Below are 21,630 nucleotides of genomic sequence, written 5' to 3'. Positions count from 1 at the left end.
GTGTGTAGTCTCTCTTTGTTTAAAATCCCTATGGATGGCTGCAAAACTTGAGAGGACAAAGAGGAGTTTTTTATGATTTTGGGCCGGTGACCTTGAGAGATCATTTGGTTAGATGAGGTGTCTCTTGTCTTTCCAAAGAAGACGGTTGTATGGGGTTCCCATATCTAAAAATTTGTCTTTAGGCTAAACAAATTTGGCCTTTTCCTTTAGAATCTTGTTCTTTGTGGTACAAGGTGATTAAGAGTAAGTATGGATTGCACACGAATGGTTGAGATTGTAAAGGTAGGAGTACCCTGACTGGTATGAGCCATTAGAAAGCCAGCTGCCCCATGATTTTTTTGTTCTTCATGCATATTTAAAAATGGTCGATATTTCTTGCATTTGTTCTGAGAATGTCTCTGGATTGGTGATCTTCCCCTTGCTATTCTTTTCCCTAGCATTCTGCCCTTTGTTCATGTCATAAACCAACCTCTTGGTCACTCTCTCAACCATTTTGATGGTAACATCTCATAAAATTTCTTTTTCTTCAGAAATCTTAATGATCAAGAATATGACGATATGATTTGTTTGCTTAATATCCTTGGGCATTTTCATGTTTCTTGATAACCTGATAGCAAAATCTGGACTTGGGATATCTCAAAATTTGTGCACTTGCATCTCTTTTCCCATCTACCTCATAATTCTAGTAGCCATAATAAGACTTTCAATAAATCATTTTTGAAGGCTAAACTTCATTAAAGTTAAAGTTTTTGTTTAGACAACCATTCTAAACAGGTTCAGTACTGATGATCTGTTGCAAGTTTGTAGACATAATTGTAACCTCTCCTTGGATGTCTATGTGCTTTCAGGCACTTAGTCTTAGCTATTTTTTTGTACTGTGAGGTGGCTTGGAGGCTTTATTCTAAGCTTTTTGATACTTTTTGGTTTTATGTGGGTCCTTCTCCCTTGCTCAATTTGTACTATTTCTTTTCTCTGACCCTTACACAAAGTGGGTAGAAGAAGGAAGCTAGGATGCATTTAGGAGAAGCTATTGTTGTTGGGTTGTGGGCTTTGTGGTTGGAGTATTATGCTAGACTTTTCAGGAATTGTTAGTTCAATTCGTCTTTCCTTTGGAACATGATAGTTTTATTTTCTTCTTTGTGGGTCAAGTCTCATAGTTTCATTAGAGGTGTCTCTTTCACAAATTTTCAAAGAGACTGGTTATGGTGTTGTTTTGATCTTTGTTTCACAAGGATTTCTTGACTCTGTTGTTGAACCTTTTTTTTTCCTCCTAATAATTTTCTTGTAAAAAAACAAATATTGCAGGTGTTGCTCATTACACGTTTTCTGCAACATGAGCATCATCTCGGCCGACCCATCAACCAAGTAAACTCATTTTTTCCCTTTTTCTTTATTTCTGTTCAGTTACTTGATATCTTGTCTATATATCTCCTAACCAGTTTACTTATCATTGGAAAATTACATTTATTCTATATATCAAATTACTATTATCTTTTTTATACATTTATTCTATATACCAAAAGATTATTATTTTTCATTCTTTTTTATAGTTCCATTGCATGGGAACATATATGTATATATATATACACACTACTGAGGTGAATTTACGTGTTTAGTCCATATAAAAAAAAGGTGTCTGTCTTTGCATGGGAAACAAACTGATGTAGAATAAAGAAAACAAAGTAAACAAATGAGAACAAAATTAAAAATCATGGATTTCAATTAACTCTCAAAATGCTCAATGTATGATAATTAATCATCATTGTGGGGTTGTCCTTAAATCATAATAGAGCATTCTTTATACAGGCACTGGACCTTACGTCTAAATGGGAAAACTAATCCTTTTTCTACCAGGAAAAAGAATTCTCATTTTTTTTTTAATTTTCTTATCAATATTTTCGTATTTTATTAATTTTATATTATGTCATTATTATATTAAAAATTTTTGATCTACTCTGGGGTTCCAGATTCTAGGCTTTTTGGTTAAGTATCTCCCTCTTTATATTTACGGGAGTTTGACAACTTTATTTATATTTTGATAGACATGTAAATAATCTGTAAATAGTTTTGAACTCCCTTGGTGTCTATTAGTGCTATTTTACTTTTTTGCTTTTCAAAAACAATTATGCAGTCGGGGCAAATTGGTTTGACAAAGTTATCCCTTCTCCGCTCTATGACCATTCTGTTAGATAGTTGATTTTTTTAATTGTGTAAAATTACTTGTGGCTTGATGTGCTGTTGTTAGGGGCTCATATTAGAAATTTTGTTCATGTCATCCTTTTCTGATTTTATTCTATATTGTATTTTTTATGGAAAAAGTTCTAGCCTTATGAGAAATTTATTTTTGCCCCCACAGAATTTTGGAAGCCTTCTGATGGATTTTCTTTACTTCTTTGGGTGAGTCAAAGCTGATGATACCGTTTCAACATTTAATAGTTCAAAGCTGGTTGTTGCAGCTGAATTTTCCACTGTATTTTGAAAATATTGATCATTGCATACAGACATATGCTTTGTTAAATAATACTCTCATTGTACAGGAATGTCTTTGATCCTCGCCAAATGCGTGTATCTGTGCAAGGAAGTGGAATCTATGTCAACCGTGTTAGGGGTTATAGGTAATGGTGATTCTTGCTTTCCTGCTTCAAAATCTGCATAAAATGTGGTTTTTCCTTGAATTGTTACTTCTCTATCATATATTAATGATCAACTGCATAATGTTACAGCATTGATCCATTACACATTGATGATCCTCTTTTTCCGACAAATAATGTTGGGAGAAATTGCTTCCGAATACATCAGTGTATAAAGGTAAACCCATGACCTTTGCTGCATGTATTATACTCTGATGGGTTAACCTGTTATAGCTGTTAGGCTTTTCTAAATTCAGAATTGACTTGCATTGTGATATGTTGAATCACCTTCTATTTTAAGCTTAACCATTAAAGTAACTGCAAACTTCAATGTGCCTCAATGAAAAATGTTTTCCTGTAGTCGCACATATGTTTCTTTTTGATAGATTTAGGCACTTGGAGCCTGGGAAAATATTGGCACATTTAACATGGTCTATAACTGTAAATTAAAGTGGTTTCTTGCAAGATTTGGAACTCAACAGTTTGGAATGCTGGGCTAGAGGAAATACTGCAAGAATTGCATGTGAAAGAAAAATTGTTTTACGCTTGTTTTTAAGAAAGTAAGACTTTGGAAATTGAATCAGGCTTCAAGTAAAAGCAAGGAGCCTTACTTCAGATGTCTAATAACACACATCAAGAGAAGTTGTCGTTCTGAGTGAAATGATATGGGATACCAAATGTAGATTTAAAGGCTTAATATATGGTAACATGTGAGACATTATGGCAGGTGAATCAAAAGTTCGCAACGAATCCTAATTTCACAATTTCCATTTAAGCATGCGTTGGCAACCCCTTAGTGTCTTTTCAATAGAAATCCTTTTTCTTATAAAGAGTAGTACTCTTTAACTCTCGATTACAAGGAAGAACTAAAATATTTGTATGGTGTAGGCATTTTCGGAGGCGTACTCTCTTTTGGAGAATGAGCTGACATGCCTTCCAGGTAGTGGTGATTCATGTTTACGGCCACCGTACAAACTTCTTCCCAAAATCATCCCAAGTATCAGTTTATCATAGGAATTCAGATTGTTTGGTATGTATATTTCAGGCTAACAATTTCGATACTGCTAAGTTGAGGCTAAACTTTTGTTAATCCTGATGACTTTTCTTTTATATGGTATTATTTTTTCTTTTACCCTAAGTATATCCTCCCAGATGGAGTTTCTTGTTGGAAAGCCTCACAATAGTATTTTTTTTTCAATTTGTTATCACTAAAAAATTAGCATGTATGATTTTCAATTTTATAACATAACCCAATTAAATATATGTACATTTATAGCCCTTGCAAATTTTTTCTGAAAATCTTTTTTAGTTTTTTTTTTTTTTTAATTCGTCTTGATATCTTCACTTGTTGATTCTTAATTTAGGATTAACAAGGTGATCAAAAACTCGGACATACACATTTAGCACCAAAAACTTAATCTTTGGATGAACCTTCCCTATTTAATCTGCAATTAACCTGTGATTGAAATTAAGGTAATAGAGATAGATTTTTGAAATAATTTTTTTTTTGAAATAAAAGTAATCAGAATAAATGAATTGATTAAAACGTTATAAGAAATGATATCGATATGTTAAAATCAATTTAAGAAAAAAATTTGATAAAAACGCAATAAGTTATCTTGATAAGTAGATACTAATTTTTCACTCAATAAAAAGGTTGAAGAAATCTCTTAAGTTGTCAAATTAAAAGTTTTGCATTTTATTGATTTCAAATTTGAATGATTACAACCATGAAATGAAGACCTATATATAGTGTAAGCCATGTGCATTATAAGAACATAAATCTCCTAAAATTAATTATAAAATTATATAGGAAATTAAATCTTAACTTGAATAAGAAACAATAAAAATTAAGAGGTAGGATCTCTACTTGTGGAAACTTTTTAAGTAGGAAAGATCTTAATTAACTAAGGATATGATTGAGGGAGGAGTTAAGGAAGATTATGGCCGGTTTGAGAAAGGATTAATTGCCCCTATATCTTTCCAAAATTCATGAGATTTAAGCTTCCATTAAAGCATGAGATTTGTTTTCCTCTTTCTCTTGAATTCCCATGTGGTTTAGGAAGGAAATTAAAGTGTTGGTCGATTCCTTCCTTAAATGGATGGATTGATTGTAGTTTTAGGAAGATGTGGGGAAAGGAAAGTGGAAAATTTGGGAGGAAGTCGTTTTTGGTTGGGAAGACTCCTTCTACATGGGAAGATTTCCTTTCCTTTTTCTTATGGTTTGCTCTTCCATTTGAATTAGGATGCATGTACTATTATACTCTTGGTCTAATGGGTTTGCTTCAACCATGAATCCAAGTGTTGGTTGATTTCAAACTTGAATGATTACAATCATGAATTAAAAACCTATTGTAGGCCCATGTGCATTATAGGAAAATAAATTTTCGAAAATTAATTGTAAAAATTATATTGGAAATTAAATCTTGACTTGAATAAGAAACAATAAAATTTAAGAGGATTATAACCAAAATAAGCTATATAGGATTTCTATTTGTGGAAACTTTTTAAATGGGAATGATCTTAATTAATAATGGAGATGATTGAGGGAAGCTTTAAGGAAGATTATGGCCGGTTTGAGAAGTATTAATGGCCCCCATATCTTCCCAAAATCCATGAGGTTTAAGCTCCCATTAAAGAATTAGATTTTTTCCTCTTTTTCTTGAATTCCCATGTGGTTTAGGAAGGAAATTAAAGTGTTGGTCGATTCCTTCCTTAAATAGATGGATTGATTGTAGTTTTAGGAAGATGTGAGGAAAAGAAAGAGGAAAATTTGGGGGGGATTCCTTTTTGGGTTGGGAAGACTCCTCGCACACGGGAAGATTTCATTTCCTTTTTCTCATGCTTTCCTCTTCCATTTGAATTAGGATGCAGGTACCATTATGCCATTTTCCTAATGGGTTTGCTTTCAACCATGAATTCAAGTGTTGGTTGATTTCAAACTTGAATGATTACAATCATGAATTGAATGCCTATGTATAGTGTAGGGCCATGTGCATTATAAGAAAATAAATATTCTAAAATTAATTATAAAAATTATATAGAAAATTAAATCTTGACTTGAAATAAGAAACAATAAACATTAAGAGGATTATAACCAAAATAAACTAAATAGGATCTCTATTTGTGGAAATTTTTTAAATGGAAAAGATCTCAATTAATTATGGAGATGATTGAGGAAAGATTTAAGGAAGATTATGGCCGGTTTGGGAAAATATTAATTGCCCCCATATCTTCCCAAAATCCATAAGGTTTAAGCTCCCATTAAAGCATTAGATTTTTTCCTTTTTTGTTGAATTCCCATGAGGTTTAGGAAGGAAATTAAAGTGTTGGTCGATTGTTCCTTGAATGGATGGATTGGTTGTAGTTTTAGGAAGATGTGGGGAAAGGAAAGAGGAAAATTTGGGAGGGAGTCCTTTTTGGGTTGGGAAGATTCCTTGCACATAGGAAGATTTCCTTTCCTTTTTCTCATGCTGTCCTCTTCCATTTGAATTAGGATGCATGTACCATTATACCCTTTGACCTAATGGGCTTCCTTGCTTCCTCGTATGGGCTTCTTTGCTTGATCCAAACCCTTTTTCCTCACTTATCCATTCTTGAATAAAGAGTTGAAAGACTTATTGGAATCTTTTAGCTATTCCTTTGTAATGGGCCCACTTGGCATGATATTCTTCGCAAGTGATCCAAGTCCATCCGAATTACTTGGATCTTGCCTTGCTCTTCCTTGGCCATATGTCTCCTCTCTTGAGTGGGCTTCGCCGCATGCTTTCTTCTCTTGGCTGTCCAAAAGTTCTTCTTGGCCGCTCGACATCTCCTCTTGGCTGCTCATATCTTTCCCTCCTTGATTTGAACTGTTTGAATTGTGTTTGGGATGGCTTATGTTGTCCATACTCACATCAGTTGTACTTGCTAAAGGTTGTACAACTGTCATAAGTTTACCTATCTCACATTTTCTTGTATTTAAAATTACATTTTAAGTTTGAAGTTCCAGCTTACGTGGTATTAAACAATAATCATTTGTAAAAAGAGATTCTAAATTTTATGAAGAACTTGAGAATAAGAAAAACTTCTCTTTTTTTCTCACTCTACTTTTATTCATCGATAATCAGCAACATTTTATAGGCAAAGGAAGGAAGAAAAAACAAAAAGTAACAAACTTCCCTAGTGGAAGGAAAACAAAACAGCACAACCTGGCAGTAACCATTTTGTTATATTGCCAGGTTGTAAAAGACAGAAAAAGGAAAAATACAGAAAAATAATTCTACACTCCCCCTCAATCTAGGTTACATAAATGTTTAGTAAGTTTAGATTGGATATTAATTCGTTGAAAAGTCCTTTGAAAAGTGCCTTTATTAAAATATCTGCAGTTTACTAATTAGTAGGAACGTGGAGTATTGTAATGGTATGATCTTCAATCTTCTCCCTGATGAAGTGGCTATCTATTTCCACGTATTTAGTTCGATCATGATATATCGGATTTTTAGCTATGCTGATTGTTGCTTTATTGTTGCACCATATTTTCATTGGAGTAGTAACCAAGAATTTCATTTCCATTAGAACTCTTTTTAACCAAATTCCCTCACATATTCCATGAGCAAGTGACTGAAATTCAGCTTCTGCGCTTCTTCGTGACACAACAGATTGTTTATTGCTCTGCCAAGTGACTAAGTTTTCCCAAACGTAGATCTTCTGTCAGTTATAGAACCCGCCCAATCAGCATCTGTGTAGATTTCAATATTCCTGTTTATTGTTTTTCGGAAAAACAATCCTTATCCTAGAGTTTTCTTAAGGTATCTTAAGATCCGATATACCATATTCATATGAATATCAGTAGGTTGGTTCATGAATTTACTTGCAGTACTTATAGCAAAACTGATGTCAGGTTTAGTATGAGCAAGATATATAAGTTTGCCCACAAGTCTTTGATATATTTCTTTATTAACCGGCTTGCTCTTTTTAAATCCAACTTTTGTAGTTGTTTCCATGGGAGTTTTTGCTGGTTTACACCCAAGCATCCCTGTTTCTTTTAGCAGGTCAAGAACATATGTCCTTTGTGACACAGATATCCCCTTTTTAGAACAAGTAAATTCCATTCCCAGAAAATACCTGAATGCTCCAAAATCTTTTATCTCAAACTCCATGGTAAGAAAACTTTTAAGTTTTTGAATTTCCTCTATGTTATCACCTGTTAAAATAATATCATCAACATAAACAATTAGGATAGCTTTCTTACCAGAGGTACTGTTCTTGACAAACAAAGTATGATCAGACTGGCATTACTCATAGCTCATATGTTTAACTGTTTAAGTAAATCTGTCAAATCAAGCTCTCGGAGATTGTTTTAGACCATAGAGTGCCTTTTTGAGTTTACATACCTTGTGAGTTTTATATGTGGTCTCAAGGCCTAAAGGAACTTCCATATATACCTCTTTTTTTAAATCTCTATTGAGAAATGCATTCTTTACATCAAGTTGACAGAGAGGCAAATCAAGATTAGAGGCAAGAGAGAGTAATATCCGGATAGTATTGTGCTTAGCCACTGGGACGAATGTCTCCTGATAATATATCCCGTAGAACTGAGTGAAGTCTTTAGCCACTAGACGAGTTTTGTACCGATTCACACTTCTATAAGGATTGTGTTTTACAGTAAATACCCATTTGCACCCAACTTTATGTTTTTCCGGTAGAAGTTCTGTCAGTTCCCAAGTCTTGTTCTTTTCAAGAGTTCTAATCTCTTCTTGAATAGCACCTCTCCACATTGGTAATGCAAGAGCTTCATGAATGGTTTTAGGTTCAGTAGGGCTGCCATCAAGTTTACTTATATATGCATGATACTTTGAGAACAAGTTGCTGAATGAAATGTAATCCTGTATAGAGTATTTAGTACAAGATCGAGTTCTTTTCCGCAAATCAATAGGTAACTTAGTATCATGATCAGTAGTGGTAACCGTATCAGAATTTGTGCCTGAAAACTCATTACCTGATGTGTTCTTACTGTTTGAAACTGGAATAGACTCATGGCAATGTGTAATTGGTTCCTAGTCTTTATTAACTGGAGTTTTGTGTCTCCTAGTATAGACACGTAACTCTTTGTTGATAGTAGTAGGTATAGGTTCAGCTTCAGACTTTAATACTAGTTTCAAGAAAATTTGATGAGGACTCGAGAATAGTGAGGGGAGAAAAAATGAGAGGTGGTGTACTTATATCCCATACTTGATATTCCTGATTAGGATTCTCTCCCTGAATATCAGTAGTGGAATAGAAGGACTGATTTTCAAAGAAAGTGATATCCATAGTGTTGCAGAAACGACGGGTCTTGGGACAAAAACATTTGTATCCTTTTTGACTTGGTGAATATCCAACAAAAACACATTTAATGGTCCGTGGGTTAAGTTTACCCCTGAGGTGAGTATGAACATGAATATAGGCAGAACAACCAAAAACTTCATAGGGAAGGATATGAAAAATATGAGATTGCGGAAAGGCCCTGAGGAGGATATCATAGGGTGTTCGAAATGAGAGAGTTCGGGAGAGCATACGGTTTATCAAGTATGCAGTGGTGAGAACAGCCTCCCCTCAAGGAAATTTTGGAATGTGGGTAGTGAATATGATTGATCGGGCTACTTCAAGAATATGTCTATTTTTCCATTTAGTTATACTATTTTGTTGTGGAGTATTGACATAAGAAATTTGATGGATAATGCCATCGTCAGAAAAATATTGGCTCAAAGTGGTATCAAAGTATTCACACCCATTGTCTGACCTCACTACTTGGATGTTGGTGTGAAATTGATTTTGAATTATAATGTAAAATTTTTTAAAAATCTAGTCAACTTCAGATTTTTCTTTTATGAGAAAAATCCAGATAATTTTAGTGTGATCATCAACAAAAGATACAAACCATTTTGTTCCGGTAATATTAGTGACCCGAGAGGGACCCCATACATCACTATGAATTAATGAAAAAGGTTTTGTGGGTTTGTAAACAGAACTGGGAAATGAATTCCGAATGTGTTTGAACAGTTGACATAGTTCACATTGAAAGGAAGTTGGATTTTCATTTCGAAACAAAGTAGGAAATAGTTTTTTCAAGTACACGAAATTAGGATGTCCTAAACGATAATACCATAACATGATAGGGCATTCCATATTTAAGTTGTTTACAGATTCAGGATTAGTACATACTGTATGATGAGTTTGTCTATTAAGAGAAGAGTTGTCAACTTGCAGTAGATAAAGACCCGAATCCATACTAGCATTGCCAATCGTCTTCCCCGAGTCTAAGTTCTGAAATTCACATAGTTTAGAGTTAAATGTATCCACACAATTCAAGTTCTGTGATAATTTACTTGCTGACAGGAGATTACAATCCAAATTTGGAACATATAGCACAAAGTACAAAATTAACTTGGGTGTTAGTGCAATTATTCCTGTTCCTTCGACCTGGGAGCTAGAGCCATCAACAATTTTAACTGAGAATTTATTTCTGCACTTACTATATTCCTTGAATAATGAGATATCCCCAATCATATGATCGGAAGCACCTCAGTCAATAATTCATATTCCCCTTTTTGTGGAATAAGTTGAGAAACTAGAAAAATTACCTTTGTGAGTTGTAGAAGCATTACTGAGAACCATATTGGGTGAAAACAATTTTTGGAGGAAGCTGATTTGTTCAGGACTAAATAAGGAGCTTCCGGTAGAAACGGCTGCAGTGGATCCCTCCTCTGTTGAGATAAAATTGCCCCGATGAATTTCCTCAATTTCCTGCTTTCGTGTTTTCTTCTTCTTAGCCGATTCCTTCTCAGCTGGTTTCTCGTGAAGTTTCCAGCATCTTCCACGAACGTGTCCCAGCTTTTTACAGTATTCACACCATGACCGTCCCTTTTGCTCAATCACCCGACTTGTGAGAACAGTACCAGTCTTGGGTGAAAGAGATATGCTTTCAGCGGGGTTAGGGTTGAGTTGCGAGTCACCCATCATCACTTTCTTCCTGCTTTCTTTGCGTCGCACCTCCAAGAACATCTCTCTAATGTTCGGGAGAGGTTTGGTTCCAAGGATGCGTCCTCTTATCTCGTCGAGGTTTTTGTTCAGTACGAAAAGAAACTTGAAGATTCGTCTATGTTCCATGATGCTTCGGAATCTCCTGGCATCCCCTGGGCAGCTCCGAGCATGTTCCTCAAAAACATCAAATTGCTGCCATTTTCGAGTAAGAAAATTGTAATATTGAGTTATTGTTTTTTCTTCTTGGCGCAGGTCGTGAAGGTTTGCTTCGATTTCGAAGATGATGGAAGTGTTGTCGCGAGTGGAGTAGAACTCACGAGCTACAACCCAGATATCGTACGCAGTCTCATAAAGGAGGAAATTTTCGCCAATCTTGGTGGTTATTGAGTTCACCAACCAAGATATAATAAGATTGTTCTCAACTTTCTATATCCGAGCATTTGGATCGTTCGTGGGAGGAGGTGAGAGCTCTCCAGTGAGATATTCATCTCGGCCTTTCCCTCGGATGAACATCAACACCGAGGACGACCACTGAAAATAGTTACTGCCATTTAGTTGATGGCCAGTAACGAAAGATGGAGCCTGATCAGCCAGAGCATGGCGGTCAGGCACCGGAAGGTGAGAGCCCAAAAGAATTTCGGGCGGAGAAGGGGTCTGCTCATCCATTGCCTATTGAATGCAAGAGGGATGCTGAAGAATTTGGATCAGGCTTGCTCTGATACTATGAAGAACTTGAGAATAAGAAAAACTTCTATTTCTTCTCACTCTACTTTAATTCATCGATAATCAGCAATATTTTATAGGCAAAGGAAAGAAGAAAAAGACAAAAACTAACAAACTTCCCTAGTGGAAGTAAAAAAAAACAGCACAACCTGGCAGTATCCATTTTGTTATATTGCCAGGTTGTAAAAGACAGAAAATGGAAAAATACAGAAAAATAATTTTACATTTTATTTTTAAAAAAATGAGATTCTAAATTTGTATCTTGAAATTGGAGTTGATCTGCAGCAGTAGGGATTCTGTCCTGCGGCTATGAGTAATTCCTCTAAGTGGACATGGGTGCTATCATCTTGAAAGCATCAATTCGTAAGTTATCCATATGCTTATCCAGTTATCCCTTGAAACTTTCATAAGCTTACCTATCTCACATTTTTTTTTGTCTAAAATTAGTTATTAAGTTTGAGGTTCCAGCTTGCATGGTCATTAAACAATAGTCATTTGTAAAAAGAGATTCTAAATTTTATTTTAAAAAAAGATATTCTAAATTTGTATCTTGAAATTGGAGTTGATCTGCAGCAGTTGGGATTCCGTCCTGCAGCTGTGAGTAATTCCTCCAAGTGGACATGAATGCTATCATCTTGAAAGCATCAATTCGTAATTTATCCTTATGCTTATCTCCTATCAATAATTCATTGATGAGTTAGCATTTGAGGATGACATTTTATAGATTCTAACTTCTAAAATTCTCTCAAGGTTCACATTTTTTCGGAAATCCTTTTTTACCTTGCTATAAAAAAAATTCTCTCAAATGTGGCTGGAAAAGAAGAGAGGAGAGAGGATAAGAAGGTTTACTATTACTGTAGCAATGTATAGATTGGGTTATGACTGCATTAACATGGCTATTAACTCCTGCAGTGACTTCTTCTTTTTGGTAGTTTCTGCTTTTTTTATGAACTTTCTTTGGATGGTTGCCCTTTTATCGGAAAGTTCATGTTTGTATGAGTTGATTATTTTGGAATATAATCTCTTGAATTGTTTATCAGAGGATGAGAATGAGCTATCGGAGGACTTGCTTCCATCTTAAGGATCTGACTCTTCAGATATGGTGCCTGACCTCGTATTCAGAAGCTGTATTCAGTCTAATTTCATCTGGAGAGCAACCATTTCTGGTTAGCCAATTCATATACACAAATGAATATGTATATTATATATTTCTTTCAAAATATAGTCACATCTTTTCTCTCTCTGCATTATTCTTTAATAAATCTGTAGGGTATTGTCCTACTTTTCTAAAGGGATCTTTTCTATCTTACTAGGTGATCCTTTTTATTTTTCCCATATGATTATTTACTAAGTGATTTATCAATGGCTTTAGCATGCTTGGAAGGTATTATATTTTTCTATTAAAGTGACAATCTTGACACCAATTAAAATCAAACTGTTGGTTGTCACATCAAAAACACCCTTCTATGATGCTCATTGTTGAGGTTAATTTACTTTGCAACTTATTATATTTCACTCTAGTGGCTTAATGTTATGAAAAATGATATGAAGATAGGACTGGGAGATTGTGTTAATCTCTTGTTAATGTTAATTTTTCCAGAGATCATGTAAGAAGGCAACTCAGGATCACATATCCTGTTGTACTTGTGAGTGAAACTGTTAAAAATATGCTACCAGAATTGGCAGTTGTCTTTCATCATAAGTAGTTCGAGGTTTTGTGTACTCTCTCACAAAATGGAGGTGCCTCTAGAAAATATATTTCAATCCTTTGATTGAAAGGTTCTTTTCTTTTGTGCACCTAGTTTATTGAGAAAATAACATTAAGCATGTTGAGCTTTGGGTCCAACATATACTCGTACCTGTATGTTTGTAAGTTATCTTCCTTTCTTTCCTATCGCTTGCATAATCTGTTAAAAGTTTAAAACTTAGTCTTTTGGTTAAGAAGATCAAAATATCAGCACTCCCACCTCTCCGCAACCATTTATTTTTACAAATAACCTACATGAAGTTTGGTTGGGTTGGATGTTGGGTTGAGTCAGGTATTATGTATTGGTCCTGGGATCGGGATCTCGTTGCAGGTTTACTGAGGTTGAAATAAGTAGGATTAAGGTTTAGTGCTTATTCGAAAGAATCTTTGATCTTTAGAGTTGGGTACTCTGGAATCTTTTTGGATGAATTCTTCATTGATGTTTTTATTGCTGAACTAGCCTACGTATATAAGGGAGATACAACTTCTATGTCCATAATTTTAAGGATCTCAGCTGATCCTGTTACAAGCTAATTAACGTAAATAACTCCCTGTTTCCCCTTATTCCAAACTCGTAGCATAATTAACCCATTATCATGATTTTAAGCTTTCTTAATTAGCCTATTTATTTAAATATTCTATTCTTTTGCTGATTTAGGAATGGACGGGATGATAAGATAAGCATTGTTACGACAAGAAAACGAGATAAATCCTCGTTTTTTGTCGACTGGGCAACTTCTAGAAGGGTATCCCTCTATTCCATTCCTTCGTAGGCTTAGGAATGGCCGGGATGAGAAAAGTTAACTCAAATAAAGGCATCACGTTTTCCCATTGCTTCACAAGTTTAGGAATGGACGTGATGGTCAAAGACGCCGTGAGACGAAATAAAACGAGACTACCACCTCCCCGTGAATGTAGGTAACCTTTTACGCAAGTCCTTCCAAAAAGGGTAAGTTTTTGAGCCTGCTTACCCCAAGCAATAAAGCCATCATGAAGTGGGGGAACATTGTGTAAAAACCTTAACCAAAAATAAAAAATCCTAGCAAAAGATATCTAACTCTAACAAAAAAATACCATTTTGTTGCTTGAAATGAAGTGAAGAAGTCTGCTTATAGTGGGGGGCTGGGGATTAGATCACTGGTTGAGATGAATCAGGCCTTACAGGGGAAATGACTATGGAGATTCATGATTGAGGAAGGGGCGCTCTGGAGAAGGATCATTGCTACAAAATTTGGGGTTTATGACAGTGGCTGGTTTGCAGGTGGGGTGTTGAGATCCCAATGGAGAAGACTATGGAAGAAGATTGGGGATGGGAAAGAAAGATTTCAAACCTGTATCACATGGAAGGTTGGGAATGGAACAGAATCGAATTTTGGTTGGATCCCTGGATTGATGGCGGTCCACTTAGTAGGTAATATCCTCAGATTTTCTCTGTTGCCCAGAATAAAGAAGTAAGCATTGGTGACTGCTTTAGGAATCTTGAGAATGTTAGCCACAGGACATCAAACTGTACATTGCCCTAAAATCTTTTTCTTTAAAATTTTTTGTACACGTCCCTCCCTCTTCTATTTGGAGTTTTTCCCATGTGATGTGTGCATGAATGGACTTTTTGCTTATGGGTTGCAGATCTGTAAGAAATGAACTTATTAGAACCTGCAATTGGTTAAATTTCAGGACTCATTTATGGTAACTGCAATTTCAGTTAGCAGCTTGGATTTCTCTCTCAGTTCTATGGAACTTTGAAACTGTGCTACAACTGCTGCTCCCTGGTTTGGACACAGATGACACTTGCCAAATGGAGAAAGAAGTTCAGGGTTTCTTTCCTTCGGCTTATGCTTTTTTTTAAACTGGGTTTGAAGTTATTTTACCTTAGGTGATTAAATTTGACTTATTTTCCTTCGCAACTGGTTTTAGATGCAGAAGGCCCTCTTGCTAATGCTTCACCAATACATGTTCAGTTGATGCGTGTTCTGTTAAAACCAGGTTTGTTTTACCATCAGTTAGCGTTATAAAATTTGATATATTTTTCTTCACGTGTGTTCCTATTGCTTGTTGGTTCTCACCTACAACTTTTCTTTTCTCATTAAATTTTTTCCCTCAAGTTAGAATATATTTCATTTTGTTTTTTTTTTTTCCAGATACAGCTTCAATTCTATGTTTACATTTTTCTTGATTTTTTACTGGGGTTCAAGTATTTTTTATTTGATTCTACTCATTGGTTGTGCTTTTACTGTTTTAAAATTTGAGGAAATTTCATTTGACTCTGAAGTTTACTATGTTATACAGAAGCCATCCCACCTTAAAACTGGACAAAAAACATCATATTTTTAAAAGTGTTGAGCATTTTGCTCTTTGCTATCTACTCTATTGAAGATTTTATTAATTCTTTTCATAGTTTTATCATATATATTATTAATATCCACAATACATCCACCTATCACTTAAAATACCAAAAACTAGACAATGGATTGTTAACAAGTAAAATAATTTTTTTTTATTTGTTTTTTGCTAGCTGCATCAACTTTCTTTTGTATTTTTTTGCCATCGCCAAGGACAAAGATATGTTGGTTATGTGTGAATCAGATGAAGGCAGATCCTGGAACATCAAAGTCTCCCGATACCCACAAGATTGAGAGGTTGAGGATTATGTGAATCTGTTGCAAACCCTTGCTTCCATTCCTCTAAGCAACAGAGAGGATAAACTGCTCTGGAACCTCTCGAAAAGCAGCTCATTCAGTGTAAGCACTCTACAATTTCTTGAGCAACTCCTCTCTCCATTTTTGGTCTTTTTTGCTTGCGAAGCCATGGAGTGTATCCTCACTCTCGATAACCTTAAGAGAAGGGGCATCCAATTAGCCAATAGATACTTCCTGTGCAAAATCAACTGTGAAACATGTAACCATCTCTTGCTCTGGTTCCCGTTCACTGCCAATCTTTGGTCTATGGTTTTTGGGCTGCTCGGTATCTCTTGGGCCTTGGCTGACTCTGTTTGTAATGAAATTCTCACTTGGAAAATGCTAGTCAGCAGGAGAAGACAGCTCAGTTTAGTCCTTCTCACCATCTTCTGGATTATTTGGAAAGAAATGGATTGTAGAGCTTTTGAGGGGAAAAAATCTGATTCTCTATCAAGGGTGGTTCTATGTATTGAGTTCCATAATTGTGGGCACTCCCTTGATAGTTTTGATGATTTTGGCTCCATTGTAAATATTTTTATTGATATGTAAATCTTTGGTATATAGGCGGCGCTCTTTTGGCGATTTCTTATTAATACAACTCATATTTTTATTTAAAAAAAAAATTATATTTTATGTTATTGATTATGTTATTTTTACATTTTAAGTATATTTTTCACCAATTTTCTATTATAAAATAAATAATGGGGCTAAGAGTATGATAATTTGTAAAAGATGGTGTTTTTTTGTCAGTTTCAAAAAGTGGGCGGTTTCTGTATGATAGAACTAATCTCAGGAGGGTAAAATGGTAATTTCTCTTAAAATTTTAGACCTTAATTTATGAGCTTGTCATTAATTTCTTTTTGTTTATAGTGGGGAATTATTTGAAAAAAGTGGATGCTTTTGAAGAACTGGAAGATATATGGTGATTTGGCGTGGGGCCAACATGGTTATGAAATGGTTGCAGGCACAGGGCGTCCACAAAAGAAACAATATGGGCTTAATTTTGGAGAATTTGAAGAGAAGATTATTGGTGCAATTATCTTTTTGTTTGAATCATAGAATTGAAGTAGTTATCAGGTATGTAAAGAAGGAGAATCTAACAAAGAGAGTTCCATTGGAAGTCAACTTAGATTGTTGGAAGCTTTGGCATTTCCTGAAGATTTCAAGCCAGTTGTTCAGTGAACTGTGGCTCCTGAGGTTATGTTTGCATTCAAGCAAAATGGCACCATATGTCATGATCAACATTTCTAACTAGTTACTGAGACTTTGGAATTGGCTGAGCCTTTCGGAATGCATATTTTAATGTTTTTATCAGATAGTCATCCCCATACCTCATGCGCTTGGTAAGTCTTATGAATGAAGCCATGAGTCCTTTCAGCTTTCTTTCATGTGGCAATTTGGCTCGTTGGTTTCTACAGGTAGCAGTTAAGCATGTGTCTTTGGTTAGTCATGGGGTTCTTTTCTGGTTTACGGTTTTAGTTTCCTTCTATTTATTTATTTATTTAAATATATAGTACCTTGGCAAACGTTCGGTACGTTTGCATTAGTTAGTAAGAGAATGATAATTTCTTATAATGTTCAATAAAATTTAAGAACTATATATTAGCACAGTCCACGTGTTGAAGTAAATAACATTTACCACCATTGATGCTGCTCCGCGGAAGTTTTACTTTCTCATTGGTTTAGAATGTTTTCTGGAAGGTAACTGCTTTAGAATGTTGTTAATTATGTATTACACAAATATTGCCCATAGTTATTATGTGATTTGTACACTTAATATGTCAATTCATAGAGTTATATCAACAACTGAAATAGTTGTCGTTTTATCCACATTGACGGGATCAAATGGAAAATAACCATAGACTGTAACGGGCACGGAAATTTAAAAGGAAATACATATAATAATTTGAGTGCGGAACCGATATAAAAAGTTAAGGTTAACATCTCTTACACGATAACTTAAAAGTACTAAACAAACATCACAGAATAAATTCTCTGAAAAAAATATGAGAAATGGAAAAAATAAAGGAAACTATAAAGTATCTAGTATCTACTCGCAACCTTTTTGCAGATTGGGCTCGAGAACTAGGTCCTCTTGATCTGAAATGGTTAAATAAGGGGTGAGCTACACTAGTTTAGTAAGGGCATCACACTATATCGTCGGCACAGAAGTAAAAGTTGGTAGAAAATAAAAAACAATTAATGGAGCACTAAATTTAAACTAATAGATTCATTAAAAATAAAACCATTTACCCTTTTACTTACCATTGGGGAATCTGTGAAAACAACCTATAAAGACAATAACATCATACAAATAATAATATCATGCACAATCAGTAACACAGAACATATCATAAATTCAAATTCATTAACAATAACTAATCATTACCGTTTCTCGTTTCACCAGCCTACTAGTATCCATAGAGATTCATAGGGGTGTCCCCGCTACACGCGAACCATTTTCCTTAACAATCTTAATTTTAGGGTCGTCTCTATACCCCGTTCGGTATGAGCGCCAAGATATTAAACCTCAATACCCCGTCAAATATGAGGGTGAAGCGGGCTATCCCCATACTCCGTCCAGTATGAGTGCCAAATGACCAAGTCTCCATACCCCGTTTGGTATGAGACAACGTTCACGGTAGGGTTTCCTATGAATTCGGTCCGTCCACTATCTCCCAGGATATCTAGTGAGGCTGTCACTTTATTTGTTTATTAGATCACATCCATTTCCTGTTTTTCCTTAATCTCCGTTACTAAATTAAACACAATCACATAAACAATGAAGATACACTCAGTAATACAACCATATCTTAAATTCCAAAATCACACAGTGGTCAAATAAGACAGTAATACATGCATTTAAAACCCTAAACCAAATACCATCATACCTTTAAACTGTAAAATAAATTAACAGAAATCAACAGAGAACAATGTCCGATTTCGGGCTCCATTAGCAATCCGTAATTAATTATGTATATTTATCTAATTTGTACAAAAGACCGTATTATTATTTATTTAAACTTCACATCTATGATAGGAAATAGGGTGAGGGGTCCTTACTTGATTCGATGCCGCAAACTAAATGGTTACTGCGCCTACAGGCGGTCCATAGGTTCCCTGAATTTTTCTTCGGGAACTGAAACGCGCTTACGGTACCTATAAATGTACCAAATAAACCCAAAAATCAGTTCCAGGGCCTTCTCAACCAATTTTAGAAATCCAGCATGGCAGCTCCACCGTGCTCCGGTGACTGGCGGCGACCCGCCTCGGGTTGCCAATTTTCGACCGTTTTTTGTCGAATTCAACCAAACTTGCATCGGTTCTTGCGAGAAAACACACTTAGGGCCCTCGGTTGGCCGAAAAAAATGTAGAAAACTGAAACTCACCGGCGGTGGGGCTCTACGGTGCGGCAGCTCCTCCGGCTCACGTTGCTGTTGGGTGTTTTGCTCTGGTCAACCTGTAGAAAAGGAAATGATGGTCACAATGGTGGAAAAATCATATCAAACGGGAATCGGGAAGGGCCTCATCGGAGGCATTTTTTGAAATACCCCGCGACAGTAGCGCCGAGCTTCGGCGGCATTTTCCAACCAATTAGCCGGTTCTTCCACTCTGATTTGGTCATAAGTGAGTTTGAAATTGAATTTCGTGCAAGAGGGGAAATTTTTACCTCGTTTGACGGTTAGAAATTGCTTCGGTGTGGCGGCGGGTGGCGACGGTCGGCTCCCTGACGCCTGGACTGTCTTCTCCGGCGAGGGGCTCTGGCGGCTAGGGTTAGGGTTCTGGTGCGGATGGGGTTATTTATACCCATCCACTTTTGATATAGACCGTCCATCGCTTTGATCTGGACCATCCGATCGCGATTAAATAGGGAGTGAATATGAGCCGTTCATCGCGATTCAATCTGGACCGTCCGTGCGCGATTCAATCTGGACCGTCCATGCGCGATGCAATCTGGGCAGTCCGTGCGCGTTTTTAATCTGGGCTGTCCGTGCGCGCTGGAACGGATCTCAACCGTTCGATCGCGCGCACGCGGATCGCCCACGTGGATCGCCCACGTGACTCCCCCCGCATGGCCTCCCGCGTCAGCGCCTCTGCCACCTGGCGCGTCCTGGTTGGTCGGGGTTGCTGACCGGGCATCTGACGTGGCGTAACTTTTATAAATTACGTTTTGACCTCCGTTTTTCGATTTTTCTTTCAAAAATACTATCAGAACCCAAATTTTCACTACTTTTCTCCAAAATTGTTTTCAAATAAATCCTTAACAAATTTTACCCCTTTTTTTATTAAATTAAAACAAAACAAATAAATAAATAAACAAAAATAAAATTAAAAAAAATATTATTGGGTGTTACATAGGCAAGTTTAGGAATAAAAGCCTTCCTGGTATCAATCAGAGAAAAGTTTTTTGAAGGCCATTAAAATTACCAAAACAAATAATTCATGTTGGTATTTTAGAAAGCCTGGAAAACATGCTGACTTTTAGGGTCCCTCAAGAGAAACCAAGGGCCAGGATAAGTTTAAAGAAAAGGAAATTTAAATATACTTACGTGCTTCCACTCAAAAGGATATTATCATGAGGTTGCATATGGAAAAGAATTTTGAATTAGATTTTAGTGATGTGGTGACCTCAAATGTTGCTATAATGATGAGCAATCCAAGAAATTGTTCTCCATAATATTAAATAATCAACCTTTTAATCAATTGTCTATAATTTTATATCATGTTAAATAGATACCTACTTCTAATTGTCTTATTTTAAATGTAAAAGATATAAATAGAATATATATTTAAACTTATAAGAAACAAAATACCAATCATGGATAGGATTCTCTTAAGTTTTGTTACCACTTTAGTGAAGTGTGGCATTCCGTATCCATGTTGTAGTGGGGATCCCTTTTGCTCTCTCTGATAGTAGTTGAAAATAGTATCGTGTGGTGAAATAAAAAATGATTTAAAATTATAAAATCCGTTTTATCATATATCGTGGAGGGGTATGCGCGTGTGTAGATATAATTCTGTTATGCGACCATCTTGGTGAAGTAATGTTGTATAATTATGTATTCTTTATCCAAATATGTGCCTATCCATAGTGGTAGTTGGGATCCTTATGCCCTCTTTGATAGGTGTTAAAAACGATATAATACGATGACATATTCAAATGCATGAGATAAATTCGTATGTGATTTGTGAGAATTTATAATGCTTCAAAGTATGAAATTCAATGTAAGTGTGTATAAGAATTTGAAAAAAAATGTATGTGATCCGATGTAATTATAAAATAATTTATGTGAGATTTAATGTAAATGTATGAAGTTCAAATGTGTATCCTGTAATGTCTTGTCTCGCATGGACGTATGCACACCACTTTTAACTAATAGAACCAACAAAAATGGTAAATAGATGCAACATTTAAAATAAAAACTTTTCCTATACATGCCTTATATATGTACATTAAGATACAAAAATAGCATGAGGCATATCTATATCAAAATAAAGGCATTAACCTTAGTTTCTTTATAAACTCGAGTAAAGATCCACATAGCGTATTCTTTACTGATCAGGTATCTAATACTAAATATTCTGATATAAAAAGAACCATGGTAAATTTTGGGTGAAGTTCACTCGTTCAGTAAAAATGTAAATGTTATTATTTGTATAACAATCTATCTAAAATTTGTAAAAAATAAAATTACTAACGTGAATTAACATTTTTAGAAATGTAATTACTTTAAAACACTACAAGATTTTATTATATTTTAAATTTTATTTTGATGCAATACTTAGAGTTTTATTTTCACATTGTTTTCTTGTTTTACAAATATTATACTCGTTCTAAACGTGATTTTTA

General features: G+C 35.4%; 1 protein-coding gene across 12 annotated transcripts in view; it reads left to right on the top strand.

Annotated features, from left to right (window-relative positions):
- Positions 1-16,417, top strand: part of MEE44 (Nucleotidyltransferase family protein) — a 40,267-nt gene extending 23,850 nt beyond the window's left edge. For 2 of the 12 annotated variants that reach the window (XM_088220285.1, XM_088220284.1), the window contains exons 11-18: positions 1,306-1,365; positions 2,357-2,397; positions 2,538-2,615; positions 2,724-2,808; positions 12,398-12,523; positions 14,807-14,918; positions 15,019-15,087; positions 15,617-16,417. In XM_088220285.1, the coding sequence (XP_088076411.1) occupies positions 1,306-1,365; positions 2,357-2,397; positions 2,538-2,615; positions 2,724-2,808; positions 12,398-12,523; positions 14,807-14,918; positions 15,019-15,087; positions 15,617-15,756 (711 nt within the window). In that variant the 3' untranslated portion in view covers positions 15,757-16,417. Of the gene's footprint in view, positions 1-1,305; positions 1,366-2,356; positions 2,398-2,537; positions 2,616-2,723; positions 2,809-3,518; positions 3,661-11,642; positions 11,721-12,397; positions 12,524-13,762; positions 14,516-14,778; positions 15,088-15,616 lie in introns of those variants that run through there. The other 10 variants (XM_088220287.1, XM_088220286.1, XM_088220288.1 and 7 more) reach the window with 10 other exon arrangements.
- The last annotated feature ends 5,213 nt before the right edge of the window (positions 16,418-21,630 follow it).

Source organism: Carica papaya, chromosome 5, assembly GCF_054855325.1.
Source record: "Carica papaya isolate Zhongbai chromosome 5, ASM5485532v1, whole genome shotgun sequence".
Taxonomy (NCBI): Eukaryota; Viridiplantae; Streptophyta; class Magnoliopsida; order Brassicales; family Caricaceae; genus Carica; species Carica papaya.
The sequence above is the reverse complement of the archived record's forward strand: the minus strand, read 5'-3'. Positions and strand labels throughout refer to the sequence as shown.